Here is a 21,555-nt window from a genome sequence, read left to right on the forward strand (position 1 = left end):
TCATTTCAGAGGACAAAAAGATAAAAAGTTTCACAAGTGAAACCATTATACAGAATTACATATGGACAATTTAAAGTACTACGGAGTACGGAAGAACTAATTTAGTTAACAACGACTTTTATTGGTCCAAATTAAAGAAATACAAGGACTTAATTTGCATATCAGTAAGAAAAGTGAATAAAGATACGAATTATTTGAATACACTTTGGCTCAGACTCATTTATGCATAAATAGATACCTAAGATACTTCTCATTTCACTAAATGCCTCTCGTGGGGTCTGTATGAGCCCCTCCCCCCGCACAAAAAGTACGGCATTTCGATGTATTTTATCAATAGTAAACATTGAAACGAAACAATATTTAGAATTTTTCTTTGATTGCAATTACATAACAATAATAACAACTACAAAAAAAATCACAAAACAAACATTTATAAACTTATATAAAAAACGTTGCTTTTGTAGTATAATCTTTTTGAGTAACGATGGGGAATTTAGGTCTGAATATAATACGAATAATATAGGGGAGCGAAACGTGATAACCCACAAATGTGTGTTCATCAAGATTTTACAAACACACACTATTACGAACATTTTTCGTTTTTTGGTTTAAACCAGTTAACCCTGCTGGACACATAGGCGTACGCACGTGGGGGCAAGTGGGGGCGCTCGCCCCACCTAATGTTTTGGCATTGCGTTTTTTTTCTTTCGATTTTATAAAATAATCTTCTCAGCTAATAAGGATTATATTTCATAAAAACGGACACTGAAAGACGTCTGTCATCATCGCTATACAAATTAACACTTTGAACTTCGCAATACTCGACCAAAATTTCCCGATTTAATTAAATTTTAGTCTTTCTTTCGTTTGTTTCCTTCCAGCAGTATATTATCACACTTGAACAAACATACCTAACATACTATCTATAGGTGCCAACTTTAAAAGGGGGGGGGGGGGGAGCTTTTCTGTTCCGTCTCTCCAATCTAAAACCAGAGGGGTTTTGCTCTTATATAATTATAAAGTAATGATTACAAGGTGGTTGCATATCTTCAGGAGTACTGCTATTGATTTGCCCCCCCCCCCAATCCAAGAGTCTGCGCACGCCTGCGGTTGGACACATGTTATCTACAAATAAGGCACGTAATTGGCCATCATTTCTATGTTCAGGGAAGTGGGCTATGAAATAAACTGTATAATGTATTGAAAGCAATACTAATAAGAATGCAGAATACCCAGCAAGAAAGAACAACTAACCCATAAGTTTCAGAAAACTGCAGTCATTGTTGATTTATACATTCCAAAAATACTGACTTAAGTTAGCTGAGGATATATAAACACTCGTTTGGCCAATTACGAGGATATTCGGAGACCTCTGAATAAAATAAATGAACTACTTGTATGCGTAGGATTAAGACTTCATGGTTATCTCCGCGTGAAGATCAGAACAAGTAAAATACAATCTTAACATTTTTGTTCTCTCCCCTATAGAAGAAAGATCCGAAGTCCACAAATTACCAGACGTTTTACGTAGTAGCAGGTGAAAGAACAATAAATCAAGGGTGAAGGTTCTAGAACAAAGTCCCCCCCCCATATAGGTTGGTTCTTGTCTGTACCAAAATTTAATATTTAATTCACATAATATTGCCGAGCGAGCGTTAAGGAATGAAGGCGGGTTAGAGTCCCACAGGGCACGTTCTTTTCTGTCTTTATTACAGCCAAGTGGGAAAGGGGACCTGTGTTCCAGAACCTTGCCATTCAAGGCAATATATCTCTTATTGGATGTAAAATCAATATTTAGGCTAATTTAATTTAGTAAATATCAAACACAGAAAGAAAAAGGGCAAATCATCGGCATTAATATAACGATTTCCTCTAGACAACACATGCAGTATTAAACGAACGTAAATTTACTATTAAACTCACATCTTTTGAAGACTTCCTAACGACTAATTATATTGTATGACAACTGTCTCTATTGGACATACAAAAGAACTTTCTCGTCCAGTCGTGCAGAACATTAATATTAACGTAAACAGATTAATATCAATTACTGAATGAGCAATCCTTAAAGTCAAACTGGCATTTCAATAGCTAACACGATTAAAAACAGCTACGACCAATAATTTCAAGGCCACGAACGTTTTCCAATGTTCTAACACGTGTCTTACGTTGAAGATCGTCTTAAAACTTCCTGATGGCAATGCTACACACAAACGAATACACAAATACAAAAGTATGTAATGTTATAGAAAATGAAAAGAAGCTTTCAAAATGATATCCATGTACCCACTGTCTAGTGGAAATAAATTATTAACCTTGAGTACAACTGCCTTTAGCACACTACACACCATGTGAAAGGTCAGCTACTTATCTCTTTCTTTTCCAATAATGAAACAAAAGATGAACCTTCTACAAAACAGAAAAAGAAACACAAAAATTCAAATGAAAAACTTCATCCAACTGAATTAGGCACATTTCATATTACAAGCAACAGGTATCATTAATTCTGCATCAGATACATCTCCGAAACGTTTGTAAGTATATCTTGATGCATCACAATCAAATGTTATACCAGACAAAACGACCTTAGCAACTGAGCAAGGTACCTGTCGCCTCATTCGCGTCTATTGTTCAGACTTTACATCTGATGGATTTATTTTTGGTAAAATGGCAATTCACTTAATTAAGACACGGACGGTAAAATGATTCAAAAATAGTCATATACTTAACACGACTACACTCACGAGCCCAAGAACAATTATGCTGTATTTAGCTTGCAATAAACCCTTAAAGTTACACGTGAAGTAAACATTAATTATTTCAGTGAAAAATGACCTACTATCCGTGTAAATGCTTGTTTCATTAAGCACGTACACGAGTATCACGATCAAAATATTTTGCATATAACTAAGTGAGAAATCAATCGAACAGAATAAGTGCAGAAATATTACTTCACAAATTCCTACCGTACCATACAAAGGTAAATATCAACACAATATAGGCGAATGCTAGCTTACTGACGTAACGGAACAGTTGTAAATAACAGAAATATATTACAAATTACAACTGATCTTAAACAAGCGTTAAAGTAGCAAAAAGCACAAAAATCTTCCAAAACTAGTCTACAACCACCATTATAACACACTACAAACATTAAATACCGTATATGAAAATCTCAAAAACAGAATACAGTAGTGTTTCTATTTCGATAGCAGACGTTACAACAACATGCATAACGTTCAAGTGATCAACTTTATTGATAAGCTCCAACATTTAAATGAAAATAAACCTGATAAAATTTGATTGCCCTAACTGAAACGATGTCACAGGAAAATACTGACAATAGCTGATTCTTCCCACAATCTATTTTTTACTACAGATGACAATCAATTGTTACTATAATTTAGAAGAATACAAATGTTAAGGAATGTGACGCTCACTAATACAGTAACCCACTATCGGAATTAGTTGTTTGGTACCATCACTGCATCATAAAGTCCACTTTAAAAAATCAATAACACGTACCACTTAAATGTATAAATTATCTAACTCTACCAGCAAAGCTCCCCCACATAACAATTTATCCGATAATAACTCTCGTCAGAATCTTTGCAAGTTACAATAAAAAAGAACAGTCTACGAAATGTTATATTGTCAATATTTGTAGCTAATAGTTTCGACAGTTAGAGCCCTGCTGTTTTCGTTGAACTCATGGAGAATGGGTAGTGCAGTCGGGATAAAGCAAGGGAATGAATGTCCCATTTAACCAAAATACACTTACTCATCTTTTCAAACAGTTTTCATGAAGACCACCGAATGTTAGCTGTCGAAATTATGGTAGCAAGAATCATAGTCCTAGACTTGCTATACGATATTTCACATGTTGAACGACGCGTTCATTGACTATTATCATTATCATTTTAAACTGGCAATTCAATGAAACAAGCTGAGTTTGTCTCTTATAAGAAGTAGTAATAATAATAATAATACAGTAACATACTGAACCTGCATTACATCCATATAGTAAACTTACAAACTGTGACTTTTCTTTTATCTGCTATATTTTGGGTCATGAAAAACTAACCTGCCAGTGCAGAGAAAAGTAATCATACGTTAATATCACTTCTCAAGAGCTAACCTAATTATTAACATCGAATACTGACAGAAAAAAAAAAAAAAATTAAAAACAATACTGAACTCCAAAAAGCAACGGTTGTAACAAAGTACAATATCGTTAGAGCAAAAACAAAGCTTTTCACAAAGAAGTCTGCTTCGTCCATGTAAAGCAAATAGTGAGCATGAAACCATTGGGATAGGAACTTCCTCGCCCTAAACTGATTGTAATTAAAATTACAATTTACGTTTCCGGAAGCTTCTCAATCTTTTGGCTGTTTTGGCCACTTCAGTGAACAATAATATCGGCAGTTAACTAGTAAATAGTTTCGGCCTTGCGTCTTCTAGACCTTTTTACCTCCACATGGCCACAAATAACTAAGTCTGCTAACTTACAGAAGTAGAATCACGAAGTAATATGTACTACGACTGGCCTTGTTCTCTGGCTCCCACATCTCAAATAGAGCACACATTGTAAAAGTGAAAAGACGGTCAAGACAAGAGTTTTGTCATTAAAAGACCATTTTATACAGAAAAAAAAAAAAAAAGACTGCCTACCCCACCTCTCTTTGAACAGCTCTGCACTCGTATCTAATTGGAACTGAATCAAACAAATGTGGATTCTCTGACCAGTTGAGATCTTAAAGCCAATGTATGAGGATTTCTACATGATCTTCTAAAGCAAGATAAATGGCTACAATATCTTGAACTACACATTCTTCACATGAAAAATTTAACGTCCATCTGCACTTTCCTTTATCATGTATTGAATCATGCATTTTTTTTTTAAAAATCATGTAACATTGAACAAAGTATGCTTTATGCACATTTTCATTCTATCATGCACTTACACGCGGGGTGAAGCACATCAAACAAATCCCAAGTAACAATTTTCTAATAATAAATGATTATGTACAAGACCAGTTTAATTAGGTTCCTGAAGCGCCATGGGCCTTTGTGCTACACAGCAAGTACAGTAAGTTAATCAGGGTTACCACTAGCCTCAATTTTGCCTTAAACGTCCCGCGTCCTAACGTGACTCTGTCGGAACTTCATAATGTTCCGACTTTCGTAGTATTGATGAAGTTGGTTATTATTATTATTATTATTATTATTGAAACTTAGTTTCGAGATTATTATACAGAGCCTTCAAAATACGAGAAAACCTTACAACAGCGGTACGCAAGTAGCTATACAATGGCAACAAGAGACTAGAAATACACATTTAAATGTGACCAGTAGCAGCTGAAGTAGTAACAAGAACAAAAGGTACTGTTTCAACAATGAAAATTGTATTAAAGTATTGTTATGATTAACTACCTCTTTCTTTCGCTTTGCATGTATTTAGGCACATAGGCTACTTCAAACTGCCTTTCTTTTATTATATAACCTATATTTTGTAGCTAAAGCCTGTATGATTTAAATTGCCTCCCTTTCCGTCTATCAATCACATATACAAGGTTGCTCTTCACTATAGAAAGACTTACATTATTACGGAAAAAGGGGAAGGTTCTAGAACACAGGTCCCCCATATAGGTTAGTACGTATGTTGGTTCCTATCTGTACCAAAGTTTAATATTAATCCAAATAGTATTGCCGAGCGAGCGTCAGCGAGTGAATGCGGGTTAGAGCCCCGCAGGGCACGTTGTTCTCGGTCTTTATTACAGCTAAATGGGAAGGGGGACCTGTGTTCTAGAATCTTGCCCGGGAAAAGAAACACTGGCACCCCACTGCCGAACAGCCACATGAAGTGTTCCTACATTTTGCTCTGGAAAGGTGGCAACTCTAATGTTAAGACTTAGGTTACAGTAGGGTAGGTTAGGTTAGTTTCGGTTACGTTCTATATCCCTGGACCTACTCTGCAGCACTTAATCCGCGCTATGACCGAAGAGTACCATCAAAAGTGTAGTGCACGGACCGATATCAATCAATGTACGTATTATCGTTTTCAACAATTCATGCAACGAGAATTACACGCTGAATAACTGAAAATAACTTTTTTTTCTACTCAGCCTCAGATCATTGCACCCATGAACCGAGCAAGTACGTTCTTAGTAACTCAAATCCCAAATCTTACATTGCTAGAACACAAAGATAATTTTACGATTCGTTCGCAAGAAAACATTTATAATCATCCTTGTACTAACAAGCCCTGCAAGTATAACATCACCTTACATTGCTATAATGGGAACAAAGATAATTTTACGACTTATTCGTCATAAAGCACTTAGAATTATCCTTGTACTAACGAACACTCTCAATTATGAAACCACAATCTTAATATTTGATATACATACATAATATATACCTCGTTGTGATATCTAGCAACCACAAAATAACTACTAAAGTTGATTTTGATACACATAACTTGAATCACGAATGAATCATGGCGAAATCGTTTATGCCCTAATTTTCGAAGCACTACTATTTTTTTTAGTTCTATATGCAATAAAACATTTCTTTTTTTTTTTTTTTTTTTTAAATAATAGTAACCTAAACTCTACAGTAAGTGAATTAGCCAGTACTTATTTACCCTCCCTCTGAACTACGATAATAAGGTAATCGTGAACGGTATATAAATTGATGGAGAAGTAACAATTGCGATTATAAAAATCCTGGAATACAATCAACAACACCAAAGCAAAGCAAAATAATCTTATAATACACAAGCAAACACTTCCTTGCTTTCTTACTGAAGCTACAGATTAGCGTACTTACTGTTTTGAGTTGAATTATTTCCCTACTTGCGTGTAAAGTTCTAGCAAAACAATGTTAATTATAATTGCATGACACAAAATAAAGGATTAGATACCTTTAACCGTCGAAGTTTGCCGTCCCTTGCTGCGTTGTATACAACGTTCTTGAAATCCATTTTGCATCATAACATAATACAGGGTCCTAAGACCAAAAATTAAAATCAAAAAATTAAAAAAACACAACTATCTCTTTCTACTGCGTTGCACGAACTGCAGAACAAAACACAATATGGCTTTGACTTAGTTCCAAGGACGACCAATGTTAGCGCTGTTGTGCAGAAACAGTTGAGAATCTGACTCCACGTGGAGTTGACAAGTGCTTGACAAGTAAGGCGGAGCAGAAGCTAATACTTAAACACTATTGGCTAATATCTGTATGACGTTTCTCTTCGGTACACCACGTGGGATATACGCCATTACAAGCAAACTATCTGGCGGTGGCGGTGGTGGAACAATGGATTGTGCGCGTTGGATGTGCGAAGACCTGACATTTTTGTGAAATTTGAATTAGGATGCGCGAATATTGCTTTCTGTTATTGAATAGATTTTTGTTGTTTGATAAGTATTGTGGAGCAGTGTAGTCGCGGTTGTAAGAGAGTATAACACAAGTATTAAGAAATATTTGGTGTATAATAGTGACAAAACAGCAAGAATTGTTTGTGGTGGTAATTCTGAAATTTTACCGGAGACAAACATGGAAAGGTGATGAAGTTTAGATGGTCCTGCTTGCTTGGTGACTACTGAAGACGTTTGTGTGACTAGTATATTTATAAAACACACGCACTCTGTCTCTCACACATAGTAAAAAAATGTACCCTGCCCCGGCGAGGCATCCTTCAGCTGCGGTGAGTTCCCAATAAATATATATCTAGTAACTGTTAACGAAAGAAGTATTACTTAATTGTTAAGTTAGTTCGCTGAAGGGTCGACAAATATTTAATGTTCAAAAGGTATAGGAGTTTGGTTGCGCTCGTCGTCCCCCAACTTTTTGTAGTGTTCCTTGGGGCATTGTTAATTTTTTTCTCATGTTTTCTGTAGAAACAGCGTTCAAGATTCACAGCGAAGGTAAGGAAGTGGTTGATCTTTTTCCGGTAGTCTTATAAATATTGACTTGTGTATGAACTTCGTGTATGTATAACATCTTGTTGTCCTCCCAGAATCTCCGAAGAAAGTAGAACAATTAAGAGTCTGTTTTTCATGCTTACCAAAATTGTCGGCCCAACCAACCGCAACAGAGCCGCTGTATAGCCCATTGCCCCCTCTTCTCTCCTATTGTTTCCCTCCCCTCAACTGTTCGCTTCTCCTACTCCCCTTCGTACACCTCTTTCGTGGTCGAGCAACAAGGTCCGGGATGCCAGTCCGTGATGAGACGGCCGACTGTGGTCGGCTCATGATAGAGGAAGGTGGCAATGAACAAAAGCATCGTGCCTAGGGCGCGTGAAAAAATAAAATGAAGAATCTTCAGAGTGCAAATAGAAAGCAGAGAATGGTTGACGCTTAATGCGGGAGAGGGGAAACTCCTTGTTGATAGGAAATCAAATATATTTCTTACCTGTATTTTTCTCCCTTTATCAGTCAGGTTTTCGTATGTAGAGCCGTGTTCTGCAAATATTAATTTGCGTATTGGATTAACATTTCTTGATTTGTATTTCCCATGTTTTCCATTCATTTTACCTGCAATTTTCTGTATTTGATTGTGGTTTAGTTCAGGTTCTTTGAGCATTTGTATTTTCTGTGTAAATAAGGTGTATTTCTTTCCGAAAGCATTTTATAAATATGTATATGAGTGTGTCTAATTTCTCGTAATGACCGTAACTTATACGAGCGATAATGTTGGACGTTGACCTAGTTTCTTTCATTAGTTCAATATTTTGAGGGTACAATGCCACAAACCTATCTTGGTTTCACAGATCGTGCTCTCCGCCTGATTGATTCCAGAAATAGATTATGTACGTCTTCACTTTAGTGATTGTATATAGGAATTCATAATTACGTGCTGCAGTGTACATGAATGTTTTGCTCCAGAGTTCAATTCCAAAGTGAGTGAACTCATAATTGTCGATCTTGGCTGTGGATCGCGAGATAATGGGAGGTATATTTTGATTGAATGGTGATTCTGCTGTCCTGATCATACCTCATTCTACTGAGATTGTGTGATTTGCAGTAATATATTGGGGCAGATTAAAGAAAAATGTTTCTGTAAATTCGGGTTATTAGTCGTCAGTTTATAGGATGGTACACAAAGAGAACAGAGACTCGGAGATCGGTAAACAAAGGTTGGTTTGTGTATGTGTGTGTTTTTTTTTTTTTTTTTTTTTCCTGGTGGAATTTACATTTGAAAGCGTTTGAATGTTGAGAATCCGTTTTTATTGATAAGGAAAATAACTGATAGTGTGGCTATAATTAAATACGAAGAGTGTGTTCTTCGAGCTTTCAAAAGAAATTATTTTAAAATCCAATAAATTAATTGGATAATTTCGTTATTTTGTAATGAAGATTCCCCTTAGAACTTGCGGACCCACCTTGTCGCTATATTGTATTCTTTCCCCAGTATTTTACCTGCTCCTCAAATCTTTATGCTAAATAATTTTCTTTATATATATATATATGACAATGGGTGAAATTTCGTGTCTGCTGTAGAATATGTCAATTTCGGCATCGCTGTTTTGAAAACTATTCTAGTATCCTCGTCTCGTGAATTATATGTTTTTAGTGAAGGTGAATGACAATAAGATATTTTGGTGGAATGAGAATGTGGCAGAATAACGGGAAAATCCCAAGAAAACTCAGTGTATTGTTCACCAAAAATTCGCGTTGTTGGGGATCAAACCAGGGACCCTTCGCATCAATTTGAACTCTGCCTGCGTTTCAGTTTCATTTTGCCATTTTTGGTTTTATTTCTATTTTTCCGCTACGTAATAGGTAGGTAGATTAGGTAGATAGAGGAAAAAACACGCTAAGCAATTTGTTCGGGATGAGAAATTCGGAACAATCAACAAGCGTGGATCTTCGTTCAGGTGGCTGCATGTTGTTGTCTTCCAAAACATTCAGGTGATTTGAATTTGAAAGCAACAAAAAATAAGTTACTTGCTTTATTGTTCCTTAGCAGCACGACAATGAATTTCCCAAGGTCGAATTCAGCTGGCAGGTTTGATAATGCAGGGTTGATGTTCTAACACAAGGTTTACATTCAATCTTTCTTTCTTCTTTCTCACTCTCAAATGAAACGTCACAGGAAATTACATACTTTCGATCCGCACCATAAACAACAAGCTGATTTGTGTTAAAGCGATTGTTCTTTTCCCCTGCACTCTCCTCTTTTAACATAGTTTAGTGTTCCTAAGGTAATTTATTACCTTTCTATTTATTGCATACGAAACTATGAGATGTCGGATTTATCAAGCTAGCAAGAATGCCCGTTCTTCACGCGGAAAGAATTAAGAGATACAATACGATAAATTTTCGTGTGAGAGTTCTCGATGTCGCAAAACTGCTAGTGCTGAGAGTTTCTGCTTCGATGTCAGCTCTCACCAATTGGGCTTTGTAGTGGACAAGCACTATGTATTAGAGATGGCTAATTCCAGAATTTTTACTTTCCGGAATCCAGAAAGTAAAATCGGAAGAAATCCGGAATTTGGAAAATTCCGATTTCGATAAAATTCCGGAAAATTTTGGCCATCCCTACTATGTATGTGAGTGTTCTCTCGTTTATTCCTTTTTTTTTTTTTTTTTTTCATGTCATCAATTTTTCATTCATTAACATCACCACCATCTTCTTAGCCTCACTGCATATGCGTGATACTTTAAAATCAAATAATAAAGAACATTCTGCTGGTCTGATGGCTCTAGCGCGCACCTTTGGAGAACAGTATCCGGTTTCGATTCGGAATGAGAGTAAAATCTGAATTCATTACGTTGGTTATGATTGCAGCTTAATTGTCAGTTCACGTCTTACATAGTATCAATGCTTGAAAGGTACAATTAAACTCCAATCCAATATCAGGTTTTGAAAAAAATGTGTAATCTCAGGTGGATTGAAACTCGATGCAAATCGCGTACGTATTTCCAAACTGATCACACTAGGAAATGAATGGGAGAAAGGAATGAGGAGAAAAAAAAGAACTATGCTTGGTGACATGAATTTCGAAATAGTATGCAATTTCATTAATAATAAACTTATATATTAAGCGTTCTTCGAAACTTCACTCTGCATGGAACAGATTGATGATTTGTTTTGTTGCATTTTTAATAAGATGGCAAGTTTATTTTCAGCGCGTGAAACTTGTTCTCTAGGAGATAATTCTGCTCGCGGAGTGCAAATATCTCTCTGTTCTACGATTTTGAAGAGAAGGAGGAAATTTTAGCCTTAAGGCAATAGTTTTGAGGATTCTTGTCAAAAATTGGAACACCACTAAGATTTCAGCAAAAGAAAATTAGGGCACCCAGAAGTAAATATGAGCATACCGTAGTTGAACCAAGGATGCAGTAAACTAGCAAAGAGGAGTAAACAGACAAAACTGCGTTCGCTACAAAATCCGAAAGATAGAACAGCACAAAATTTCATTGACATCAGCCGAAAACTTCTTAAACTTCTAGAATAAAGAAACGCAATTGTTTGAAAACTAAAAATTGTTGAAATAAATAGTAAAAGCAAGCATGTTCGGGACATGTGTAAAGGTATCAAGGAATTTAAGAGGGAGTATCCACTTCTTACTTGTGTATTAGAGAAAACGGACGGAACAGTTCTCCCTTAATACGGATGTTATTTTGAATAGATGGAAAGATTTCTTTGACGATTTACTCAACATGCAACTAAAATACAATATTCGTGGGGAAAGTCAAATGCACACAACATAAGAGATTAAAGAAACTAAATCTCCGCATACAGACGAAGTTCCAACTGGAGAGTAAATATTGTGGAACAAGATAAATTAACTAATTTTCCTCATCCAGAACGAGGAGTTACCATAAGATTGGAAAGAATCAATCATTGTCCCAACTTACAAGAAAGGCGACAAAACTGATTGCAATAACTACAGAGGCATTTTTTTTTTTTTTTTTAAAACATCCTATAAAACTCTCTCATGTATTCTGTTAGCAAGATTGACGCCAGACGCAGATAAAATTATTGGGCATTACACTGTTAAACCAGTTTTAATCTAAGGTGTGTAAATTCTTTAGTTCTCTGATTGTTTTTTACATTTATTTGAGTATGGTGTGACAGGATTGAATAATAAAAGTATATACCTAGCTCTAGTTTTGCAATAAATAAATAAAAGTAAAAAACAAAAAGATATCAAAATGTGAGTTTCACAATGTAATTAGTAGAAAAGTTGTGAAAACATTAAACTAAAACCCTTGGCTAAGATTTTTGACATTTATTTAACCTTAATGTGACAAGTTTAAATAGAATTAAGGAATATATTACCCTACCAGATATCTATAACATTATACATTAATATTATAATGAGCAAATCAATATAATGTAACATGTGTCGAATGGTGGTAGTAGAACAAGTTTGTGAAGTGTTACGGTATAAAAAATTAAACCATAATGAACAAAATAAGCAGTAATAATGCGTGTAGTAATTACAAATTCAATATTAACTTTAAAGTTTAGACCCGGGTTCGATTCCCGGCGGGAGCTCATGTGGTTCGGATTCCACGTTAATCAGTAGGTCCACGTCTCATATAGCCTCGCTGCTGAACGGGACGTAAAACTCAAAATCAATCAATGAATCAATTTAAAGTTTAGAAAAATAACCTTTTTCTCATACACAAATACAATGGCCGTGAAATAATACCGATGTAGTGAAGTATAAGGGCTCACACGTGATATAGAGGAAACCTAGAAGTTTGACAGAGAGAAAAGTACAATATAAATTAAAGGTTCATATCAACAGCTACTTTTGAATGTAGACAATAGTTGAAATTCCTTCTACTGTTGGATTTATTTTGAGCATACAACTCCACTTTCCTTCATATATTTTCTCCATGGCTTTAATATCTTGATCAAAATGCTCTCTATGTTCATTACTGACTCCTCCACAATCCTCAGGAAATAATTCTAAGTATGAATGAAGAAAGTGGAGTCTTGGGGACAATAATTTCCATTGTTCAAGGTTTGCTTTTAATATAAGTAAATTTGAGTTCAAGTACTCGCTGAGCAAAATAATACGTTTATTATAAAATTATTAACTTGTAACAGTTTCGTCAGCTATCCACTTTGGCTTCATTAGACACTACCAATCATCAGGAGCTCCTCCATGACTAAGCGGTTAGCATACGCGCCTTTGGCGCGGGAGACCCGGGTTCGATTCCCGGCGGGAGCTCATGTGGTTCGGATTCCACGTTAATCAGTAGGTCCACGTCTCATATAGCCTCGCTGCTGAACGGGACGTAAAACTCAAAATCAATCAAACTACCAATCATCAGACTTCATCGGATAGTGTTCGATGAAGCCAAAGTGGATAGTTGGCAAAACTGTTACACGTTAATAATTTTACAACTGGCGAAATTGTTAATTTTACAACAAACATATTGTTTTGTTCAGCGAATAGTTTGAATCTACACTACAATAAAATTTTACGTAGCATGGCAACAACTTAGTTACAAATTCTTTGTAATTTGTTGCTCGAACAAATACTTTCAAAGCTTTCTCATCAAACACCTTGTAGTATTTCATTGACTGTTGATCTCTCAATAACCGTCGAACCTGTGGACCTATGAAGATGCTCTAGCTTTAACTTTGGTATCATTTAATCACGAGAATTTTCATCTTTAATATTTATGGGGCTCCCACTTGTAGTACATACTCTTAACAAAAAATTTAATAAAACTTAATTTAATACGTAGCGGGAGAGACAGCATTCGTTTAGGATCAACAAGTAGTTCATGCTGCACATTTTTTCCCACCTTGCTGAAGAGCTTCTCTAGTACACCACCAGTCACTTCTGCAGTAGTTGGAGTCATGATCTTGGCTGTCCCATTCACAAATAAAGCAATTTTTTGTGTAACCTATCTGAATACCTAGCGACGACACTTTTCTTTGTCACCATAAATGAGCCACTGAAAGTCATGACATTTAATGACTCGCAGTCAACATTTCAGGTTTTCATAAGATTCCTTCGTATGAGATGCATGACCAACCAGAATGGAAGGAAACTTGTTTCAGATATGAAAATCGCGGCTTTTTAAATTCACCTTTGAAGAACCTATGAAGAGCCTCCGATCCGTAGGGTAGTAGATAATTTTCACAACCTACCTTCATGAGGCAATGTATCTACATATGCCACAAGTGAAAAATAAAGTGAAATTCTCCCTATTCCGATACACTGAAACATTTACTTCTTTCTGTATTAAACTCTATTGTTGTAACCGTAACGCTAAAATTTCAATTTTTGCTTTTTGAGAGGTCCAAATCTCTAATGAGATCACTTAGCTCTTCAGGCCCTTCAAACCTTTGGACTTTTGTAGATGTGGGCTTTATTTCCTACCAACAAGAATTTGCTGGCGATTATGCGCAGTGAGTTACAGTTTGTATTGCTTACATTTCTATGTATATATCCGAAAATAGTTGATCTTACGTACTTAATATACATAAAAGCCACAGTGCGAAACTTCCGGCCGTCATTGGGGGAGGGGCAATTGTCTCACCTGGTTGCTGGATTCAGACCTGAAATTCCATGCCATGTATTTACCCAATATATACCTATTTTGGGAGTTGTGTAAGAAAATTCCAACGTGTTGTTGAAGGGAGAGTTTCCAGTATCTATTGAGTATGAGTACCGAGTAGTACAACTTTTCATGTAGTCTCTGCTGTGGAGCTGGATATCTCCTGATTTGTTATACTAATTCAACCACGATTATCAGCATATGCTTACTGTTAAGTCAAGAGGTGACTTGCAGAGGCAGTAGTGAAAGATCGGTAATTTGAAAACTGAATAGTTGTAGTGTTTGGATAGTATTTTGATGTGATGTTTTAATTGGCAAATGGTCCGAATGATCCTTGATTTCATTTGTCATATGTAGAGCATTTTCTCTCTCTCTCTCTCTCTCTCTCTCAAAGAAATTAGACAAAGGATCCATCAAACTGTCGTTCTCTGTTACATGGAGATGCTGATAATGGCTAATATTCACACAGCAAGATCACAAATCCTCTAAATGCGTAGTGACAGTTGAAAAGGCTGTTTGAAGCACCTTTCCAGCTGGCCATACTGACGTTTGCATCACCACCAGTTACAGAGGACACTTTATCTTCTCCAAAAATGAGTGTGCATTATGATATTTTGTACAAAAAGACCTGAGTCTTTTGATAGGGAAAATGCATTGTTTTGTCCCATTTTATAGATAAGCTGTCTCGAGCATTGTTTTTCTACCAGGATTTCCTGACAAGAATAGGCACCAAATGTCATATGAAAATAACGCATGTTTAAATTGTAAACTCCCATTGTAGGTCACTTTTTTTTTTTTTTTTTTAAATAATAGCTGAAATGCTTTTTTGCATGGGAAGGATAGGTTTATACAAAATATTTGAACCTTCTTTCCCTCTTGGAATGCCCATAAGATTAATCGTAAGGTACTCTATTGTGGCATAAATTTTGAACCCTCCTAACCCCCTCACGATATACACCTTTTAATCAAAGTGATACGATAAAAACATAGATTGAGGTAGGTAACTAACCATGTTCCAAAATTCATTTCAAGAGAATCAGTGTTGTGGAAAATTTCATCGTTTTATCTTGACTGACTCGAGAGATACTATTTTTCCCATTAATTTCCATACCCTCCCGTAGAATTCACTTTTAATTAAAGTAGCATGAAGAAGAGCAGTTCATAAAGTAGGTGCTGTGTTCAAAATTTCATTTGAAATTGTTGAGCTCTTTCCCGTGGTGCGATCACAAGCAATAGGGAGCATCATCATCAGTGTAGCCAAAAGATACAGGAAATGCCCCTCCCTTGGTGCCCTCTTAAAACGGGAATTTTCTAAAACTCGAACACATTATCTGCTTATTTGTGATGATTTTATATATACATAGTTTCATTTTCGTAACTTTTCGTGAGATAAACACCATGTGCGTGGATTTTCTACGGGTTCTCCCGTTTCCTCTACTTTTTCATTCCACCATTTCACTCATTATTTCATCATCACCGTCTCGTTTAGCCTAACCGGCATAATCGTGGTACGTAAAACTCAAAGATTTCATTTCATTTTTTCCCTACAAATTGACCCTCCCACTCCGCTCTCTCTTGGGATACGTATTTTATTCAAACTAATCCGATAAAAGCTCAGTTGTAGGTAAGTGATAATTATTTCAAAATTCATTCAAATAGTTCAACCGTTTTCCTCCGATTCAGTCATACACAAGATCAGTTTCATTTTTATATACATATTTGATTTGATACTAACAACTTAAAGCAGTTTCATCATAGGAAAATGGACACAGTTCGAGGTCGCTTAGCTTTATTTATTTTTTTTTTTTTAAATCTAAGCTTTTTTCATTAGTTCTCGAATCACCCTTAAGGAAATAATTAGCCCTCGTTAATAGTAATGCTAAATTGTTTTGGCTGCTGGTAAAATTAAAGGTCATTTGCTGAATAAGATAGTCGAAGCAGTTCGTTAAAAGTGGCTATCATAATTTAAATCTTACAAACCATGTTTTAGTTTGTGACAAATTAAAAGAAAAAAATATATTGGTGTTACTAAAAGCCATAAAAATATCGCAGTGATATTCACTTTTTTTTTCTTTTAGAACGTGGTAAGTATGATATCCTGTAGACTAAATTTATTTATTTTGCTGAAGTTTAGCATTTCTTTTTCAGCACTAAGACTATATAGGACAAGAAGTTTAATATGAGATCTGAACCACCGGGAATCGAACTCGGGACCACGTACACCATAGGTACATACACTAGCTGCTGGAGCAACGGCGAAGGTTGTAGGGTAAAAGAGCAGATTACATGATATATTCAAGTGAAGAAGAATTATAAAAACTGATGAAATGAATGAGAGAACTGGAAACTACAGTTAATGTGTCAATCATATAGTTACTTATTGTTAATCTGGACATACCATAATTAGACTATAAACTCGATGAAGCAAGAGTAAGTGCTCCACTGACCTGTAGTAGAGTAAACCCCCGATTATCCGCGGAATTGGGTGGCAAGGGCATCGCGGATAACCCGAAAAAAAAGACTAAAAAAGGATTTTGTATGTGTGTGTCGGGGGTGGGAGGGATATTTCAGGACAAAGACTTTTAACTGTATGAAAAGATAATGAAACTTTTAAAATACGTACATTACAGCAGAAAGCTTTGCTCTGTCTAAATCACTAAAATAAAGAACAGCAAACAAAGTACAATACTGTAACCAAAGAGTGTTCACTTATCCATTTTTTTTTTAAATCGGTCATTCGTTTTGGAAGTATTGATTTTTACAATGCAGTTTATTTTTATGTTTAGGACATACAGTACTTACTTGCATGCGGAGTGTCAGTCCACAGCGACTGCTTTCGAAAAATAGTGCGACTGTAGAGGGTTTTTTAAAAAAAAATGTCATGACACTCGCGGATAATGGGGGCTTTACTGTATGTGTTTTATGCGACTTCCGAGCAGGTATTTGTTAGAATGGGTCGTGCGTCAGTCTTAACTGCCCCACTACGACTTGTTTCTTACCCATTGTTCCTGTTGTTTTGTGTAAATAGTTTATAATCAAAGAATGACGTTACCGGTCGCGCATAAACACAATAGTACACAAATGATTACTGTTGATCTCACGGTAAGTTGATTGCGCATCGTATATAGTAGGAGTGGCCAAATAATTGATTTCGATCGATGTTGATTATCAGATATATCGCGAGACATTTTAGAAAAAAGCGATATTATCTGAAAAGAAATCTTGTAGCTATTTTTTTAAAAAAGCTTTTTAATTCAAATAAAATTATTTCGAATAAAGGTTGAGGAACTTTGTCCTTCATGGTAGTCTAGTGGATATCGCACGTACGCACTTGGTGCAGAGATTCTAGGTTCCCTTCCTGTGATAGAGTATTGGAATTTAAACACCTTACGTTGATTCAGGTTAAACTGTGGGGCCGAATCTCATATAACCTCGATGTTGACAGCGGAATTTCAAAGTTAAATGTATTATTTCTACAACGTTTGTGTTGCTTTGACAAAGAAAAGCAATTTGGGAAGGCATTACTCCACTTTACATAACTTCGGCTCCCTTGCTAAAGGTTGATTTAGAAAAATGGAAAAGTGCAGTGCCATCGGCAGTTGCACGTGGATAGATCGCCCAAGACTTCACAGATAAAGACCTGCATATAAAAATTTGGCCACCAGTGATACATAGTGTTGTTCTACATCAAAACGACAGTGGCTGTTGTGTCGGGACTGTTTTCCGTTCCCGCCTTTCTACTGTAACTAAACTATTCTACCTAAAACATTCTAGTAAAATACGGATGTACTTGGTACAATGTCTATGCCATACTAACTCCCTTGCACAAAACCCCATAGGGCTTAAGCAAAGCAGTCACCAACATTAAGTTCAGGTTTTGTGCTGATTATATCACTAGTTCTGTCATGTCGTTGCTGATTTTACTGACCAATCAATCCGCGACTCATTCAAGTAGCTACCAATACAATCTGGTTTTCCAACGCTTGCCTTAGAAGTCTGCACGGGCCGGAATTTTTAGTCAAAGTCTGGCCCGGCCCCTGAATTTATAATGTGAGGCCCGAGCCCGGCCCTAGCTCGTGTGATAATCAAATAAGCCCGAATTACAGAAACTTAATAATTAACGTAAAATTGTATTTTTATTTACATCAATTAGAGGTTTAATTTTGCAGTTGTGCTTTGAAAGTTCTCCAAAAAGAATGGCCCAATAAATATTGTTGTACAGTATATTTACAGGCCCGAAGTGATATATACTTTGTAGGTCCGAGTCTGGCCGGCGGACTGGGTCGATCTTGAGCCAGCCGGCTTGGCCCGAGCCCGTGCATACATCTAGGTTGCCTAACCAAGTGCTTACCAAACCTTGCGCTGCGTAACTTAGGAAATCTCACAGCGAACAATAGGCAAATGCAGTTAGGGTATATCCTTCATATACTATTAAATTTTTATATACATTATGTAAGATGGTGATAAATTTCCTGGAATTTCGTTAAAATGATGTGAGCAAGAGTTGTTGCAACATTACGATATATTCCTACTATTGGTTTTTCTACTTGGTTAGGGGAGATCGTTGTACCAAGAGCATAGTGTACCTTGAGCCATTTCCAATATCTCGGAAGGTACTGCTTTCTGGTGATCCAACACCGAAGTACAGTCTTCTTCCATGTGCAATTGTTCACCAGTGCGAGTCTGGATGTGTTTCAGAAAGCGTTGTTTATGTGAGGAGAGAAAAACAATTTTCTACGGTCAAAGTAAAATTTTCAGTGTTTAGTTGAATGAGTGTCGACTGTGAATAAATAGATTAGGATTAATTTGAATATTGTCATCGGATTTCTCATCCATTGGTAAGTAAAATATTGGTCGAGTTCTGAGTCTTAGCTGTGTTGTAGCGTTTAGGTAGCCATCTTTGTTGAAATGTAGAAGCTCATGTACCTTGGGCCAAAGCTACATCGTGTACCATGGACCAAATTGATCGTGGTTCATGGTATAAGAGGTTACAAGATTCTTTCTTTTTTTTAAATTTCAGGAAGGCTCGTTGCACAAAGATGCCCCGTAGCAAATCTGGAAAGGAGAGAGATCCTGTAGATCCAGCTGCGTTACGAAATGCGCTTGAAGCTATTCATTCCAATGATCCAAATAAGATGATATCCTATAGAGAAGCATCGAAAGTGTTTAATGTAAGCCGTTCTACTCTTACCCGACATTTACATAAATTTAAAAGCAGTAAAGAGAAAGAATTGAAATATAAAGTTAATTATGCAGTGGAGAAAGTTTTTACAAAACCCGAAGAGGAAAGTCTTGTAAATTATATTCAAACTATTGCGAAAATGCAATACGGGCTAACTAAGAAACGTGTTAGAGTACTTGCATATAAATTTGCTAAAGCGAATGAGAAGAAGTATCCAGCAACATGGGAAGAAAATCAAATAGCCGGAGAAGAATTGATGCGTGCGTTTCTTAAAAGACATTCCACAAAACTTTCGATAAGGAAACCCGAAGCAACTAGCCTAAGTCGGGCTACCAGCTTTAATCGGCATAACGTTCCATGATTTTTTACCAACATCAAAGACGTTCACAATAGATTTGGTCCCATTCTTCCCGAGAAGATCTGGAACTTGGATGAAACTGGGCTCAGCACTGTCCAGGGACAGTCCAAAATAGTTGCCCCTAAAGGTGTCAAGCAGGTCGGTTGTGCAACATCAGGAGAAAGAGGTAACCTGGTCACTATGACCACGGCCGTCAACGCAGTTGAAAATTCAATTCCACCAATGTTAATTTTCCCCCGGGTACACTTCAAGGGCAGAATGTTATTTGGCAGTCCCCCAGGAAGTATTGGAGCCGCCAGTGTATCAGGATGGTCTTTCTCCAGAATGTTTAGATAAGGCTTCAGCTGCTGGTGTAGTGATGGTAACATTCCCACCACACTTCTCATAAGTTACAACCTTTAGATATTTCTGTTTATGGGCCATTGAAGACATTTTATAATCAGGCTGTTGAGGAGTTGTTGTATAACAATAAAGGGAAAACAGTTGATATATATACAGTTGCAGAGGCGCTGGGAATAGCATTTCCTAGGGTATTTACACCAATCAACATATTATCCGGTTTTCGTAAGTCAGGGATATATCCACTAGACACGGGTGTTTTCAGTGACGACGACTTCCTGAGTTTATACGTCACAGATCAAGTTACAGAAACGCAGCCATCAGAAGAGGTTACAGTTGGTCTGGAGAATGAGAAAATTGTGCACAAAGCTTTCAATTCGAAACATTTGGATGAATCAGCTGTTGGGACATCAAATGCACAAGACTACAATATTGAATCGGGCACACCTGAGGCCAACAAGAGAAAAGAACTTAGGAAAACTGTCACTCCAGAAGAAATCCAGCTGTTTCCAAAGGCTCCAGAAAGAAAAGCCAATGTTACAAGAAAGAGAAGAAAAACTGTGATAGCGACCGACACGCCCGAGAAACAGGCTATAAAGGAGGAAAAAGAGAAGAAACGTGTGAAGAAAAGAGCAAAATATGATAAAAATCAAGACTCTACCAAAGTGGCCGGAAATTTAGGGGATATTTTCAAAACGAAGTCTGACATACTTAGCAAGAAGGGCTGTAGTCATAAGACACACCATAGCGCGGAAGGAATGATGAAGAGAAGAAAAGTAATGGAGACACAATCATCATCATCAACAACAACAACATCTGAGAGTGAAGATGAATCTACATTTTCTCTTGTGCCTACAGATGATGAAGATAGTGCAGAGGACGAATGCCTATATTGTTGCAGTTCGAAAAAGGCTGATTGTAGTGGAGAAAAGTGTTGTAGGTGCATTAAGTGTGGACGGTGGACTCACTATTTATGTGCTGGGGTAGCAGATCATGAGTGGAAAACTTATGTTTGTGACTTTTGTACTTCAAACTAAGGTAAACTTTGTTTCGTTTAATGTTCAAAGAAAAACTTCGTTTCAAAAATATAATAAATTAATCAATGTATTAACTATAAGTTCGTTAAATACATG

At 36.5% G+C, this 21,555-nt stretch overlaps 2 protein-coding genes across 9 annotated transcripts in view; one reads left to right on the plus strand and one right to left on the minus strand.

Annotated features, from left to right (window-relative positions):
• LOC145666635 (protein fem-1 homolog CG6966) overlaps positions 1-7,132 on the minus strand; it is a 142,852-nt gene extending 135,720 nt beyond the window's left edge. The window contains exon 1 of the mRNA XM_081734083.1: positions 6,926-7,132. Coding sequence (XP_081590209.1) covers positions 6,926-6,985 — 60 coding nt within the window. The 5' untranslated portion in view covers positions 6,986-7,132. The remainder of the gene's footprint in view (positions 1-6,925) is intronic.
• Positions 7,133-7,285: 153 nt separating this feature from the next.
• Positions 7,286-21,555, plus strand: part of gro (TLE family member transcriptional corepressor groucho) — a 408,405-nt gene continuing 394,135 nt past the window's right edge. For 7 of the 8 annotated variants that reach the window (XM_081734075.1, XM_081734080.1, XM_081734081.1 and 4 more), the window contains exon 1: positions 7,286-7,714. In XM_081734075.1, coding sequence (XP_081590201.1) covers positions 7,679-7,714 — 36 coding nt within the window. In that variant the 5' untranslated portion in view covers positions 7,286-7,678. The remainder of the gene's footprint in view (positions 7,715-21,555) is intronic. The other variant, XM_081734079.1, reaches the window with a different exon arrangement.

This window comes from Thermobia domestica, chromosome 12 (assembly GCF_964235325.1).
Source record: "Thermobia domestica chromosome 12, izTheDome1.hap1.1, whole genome shotgun sequence".
In the NCBI taxonomy this organism is placed as follows: domain Eukaryota; kingdom Metazoa; phylum Arthropoda; class Insecta; order Zygentoma; family Lepismatidae; genus Thermobia; species Thermobia domestica.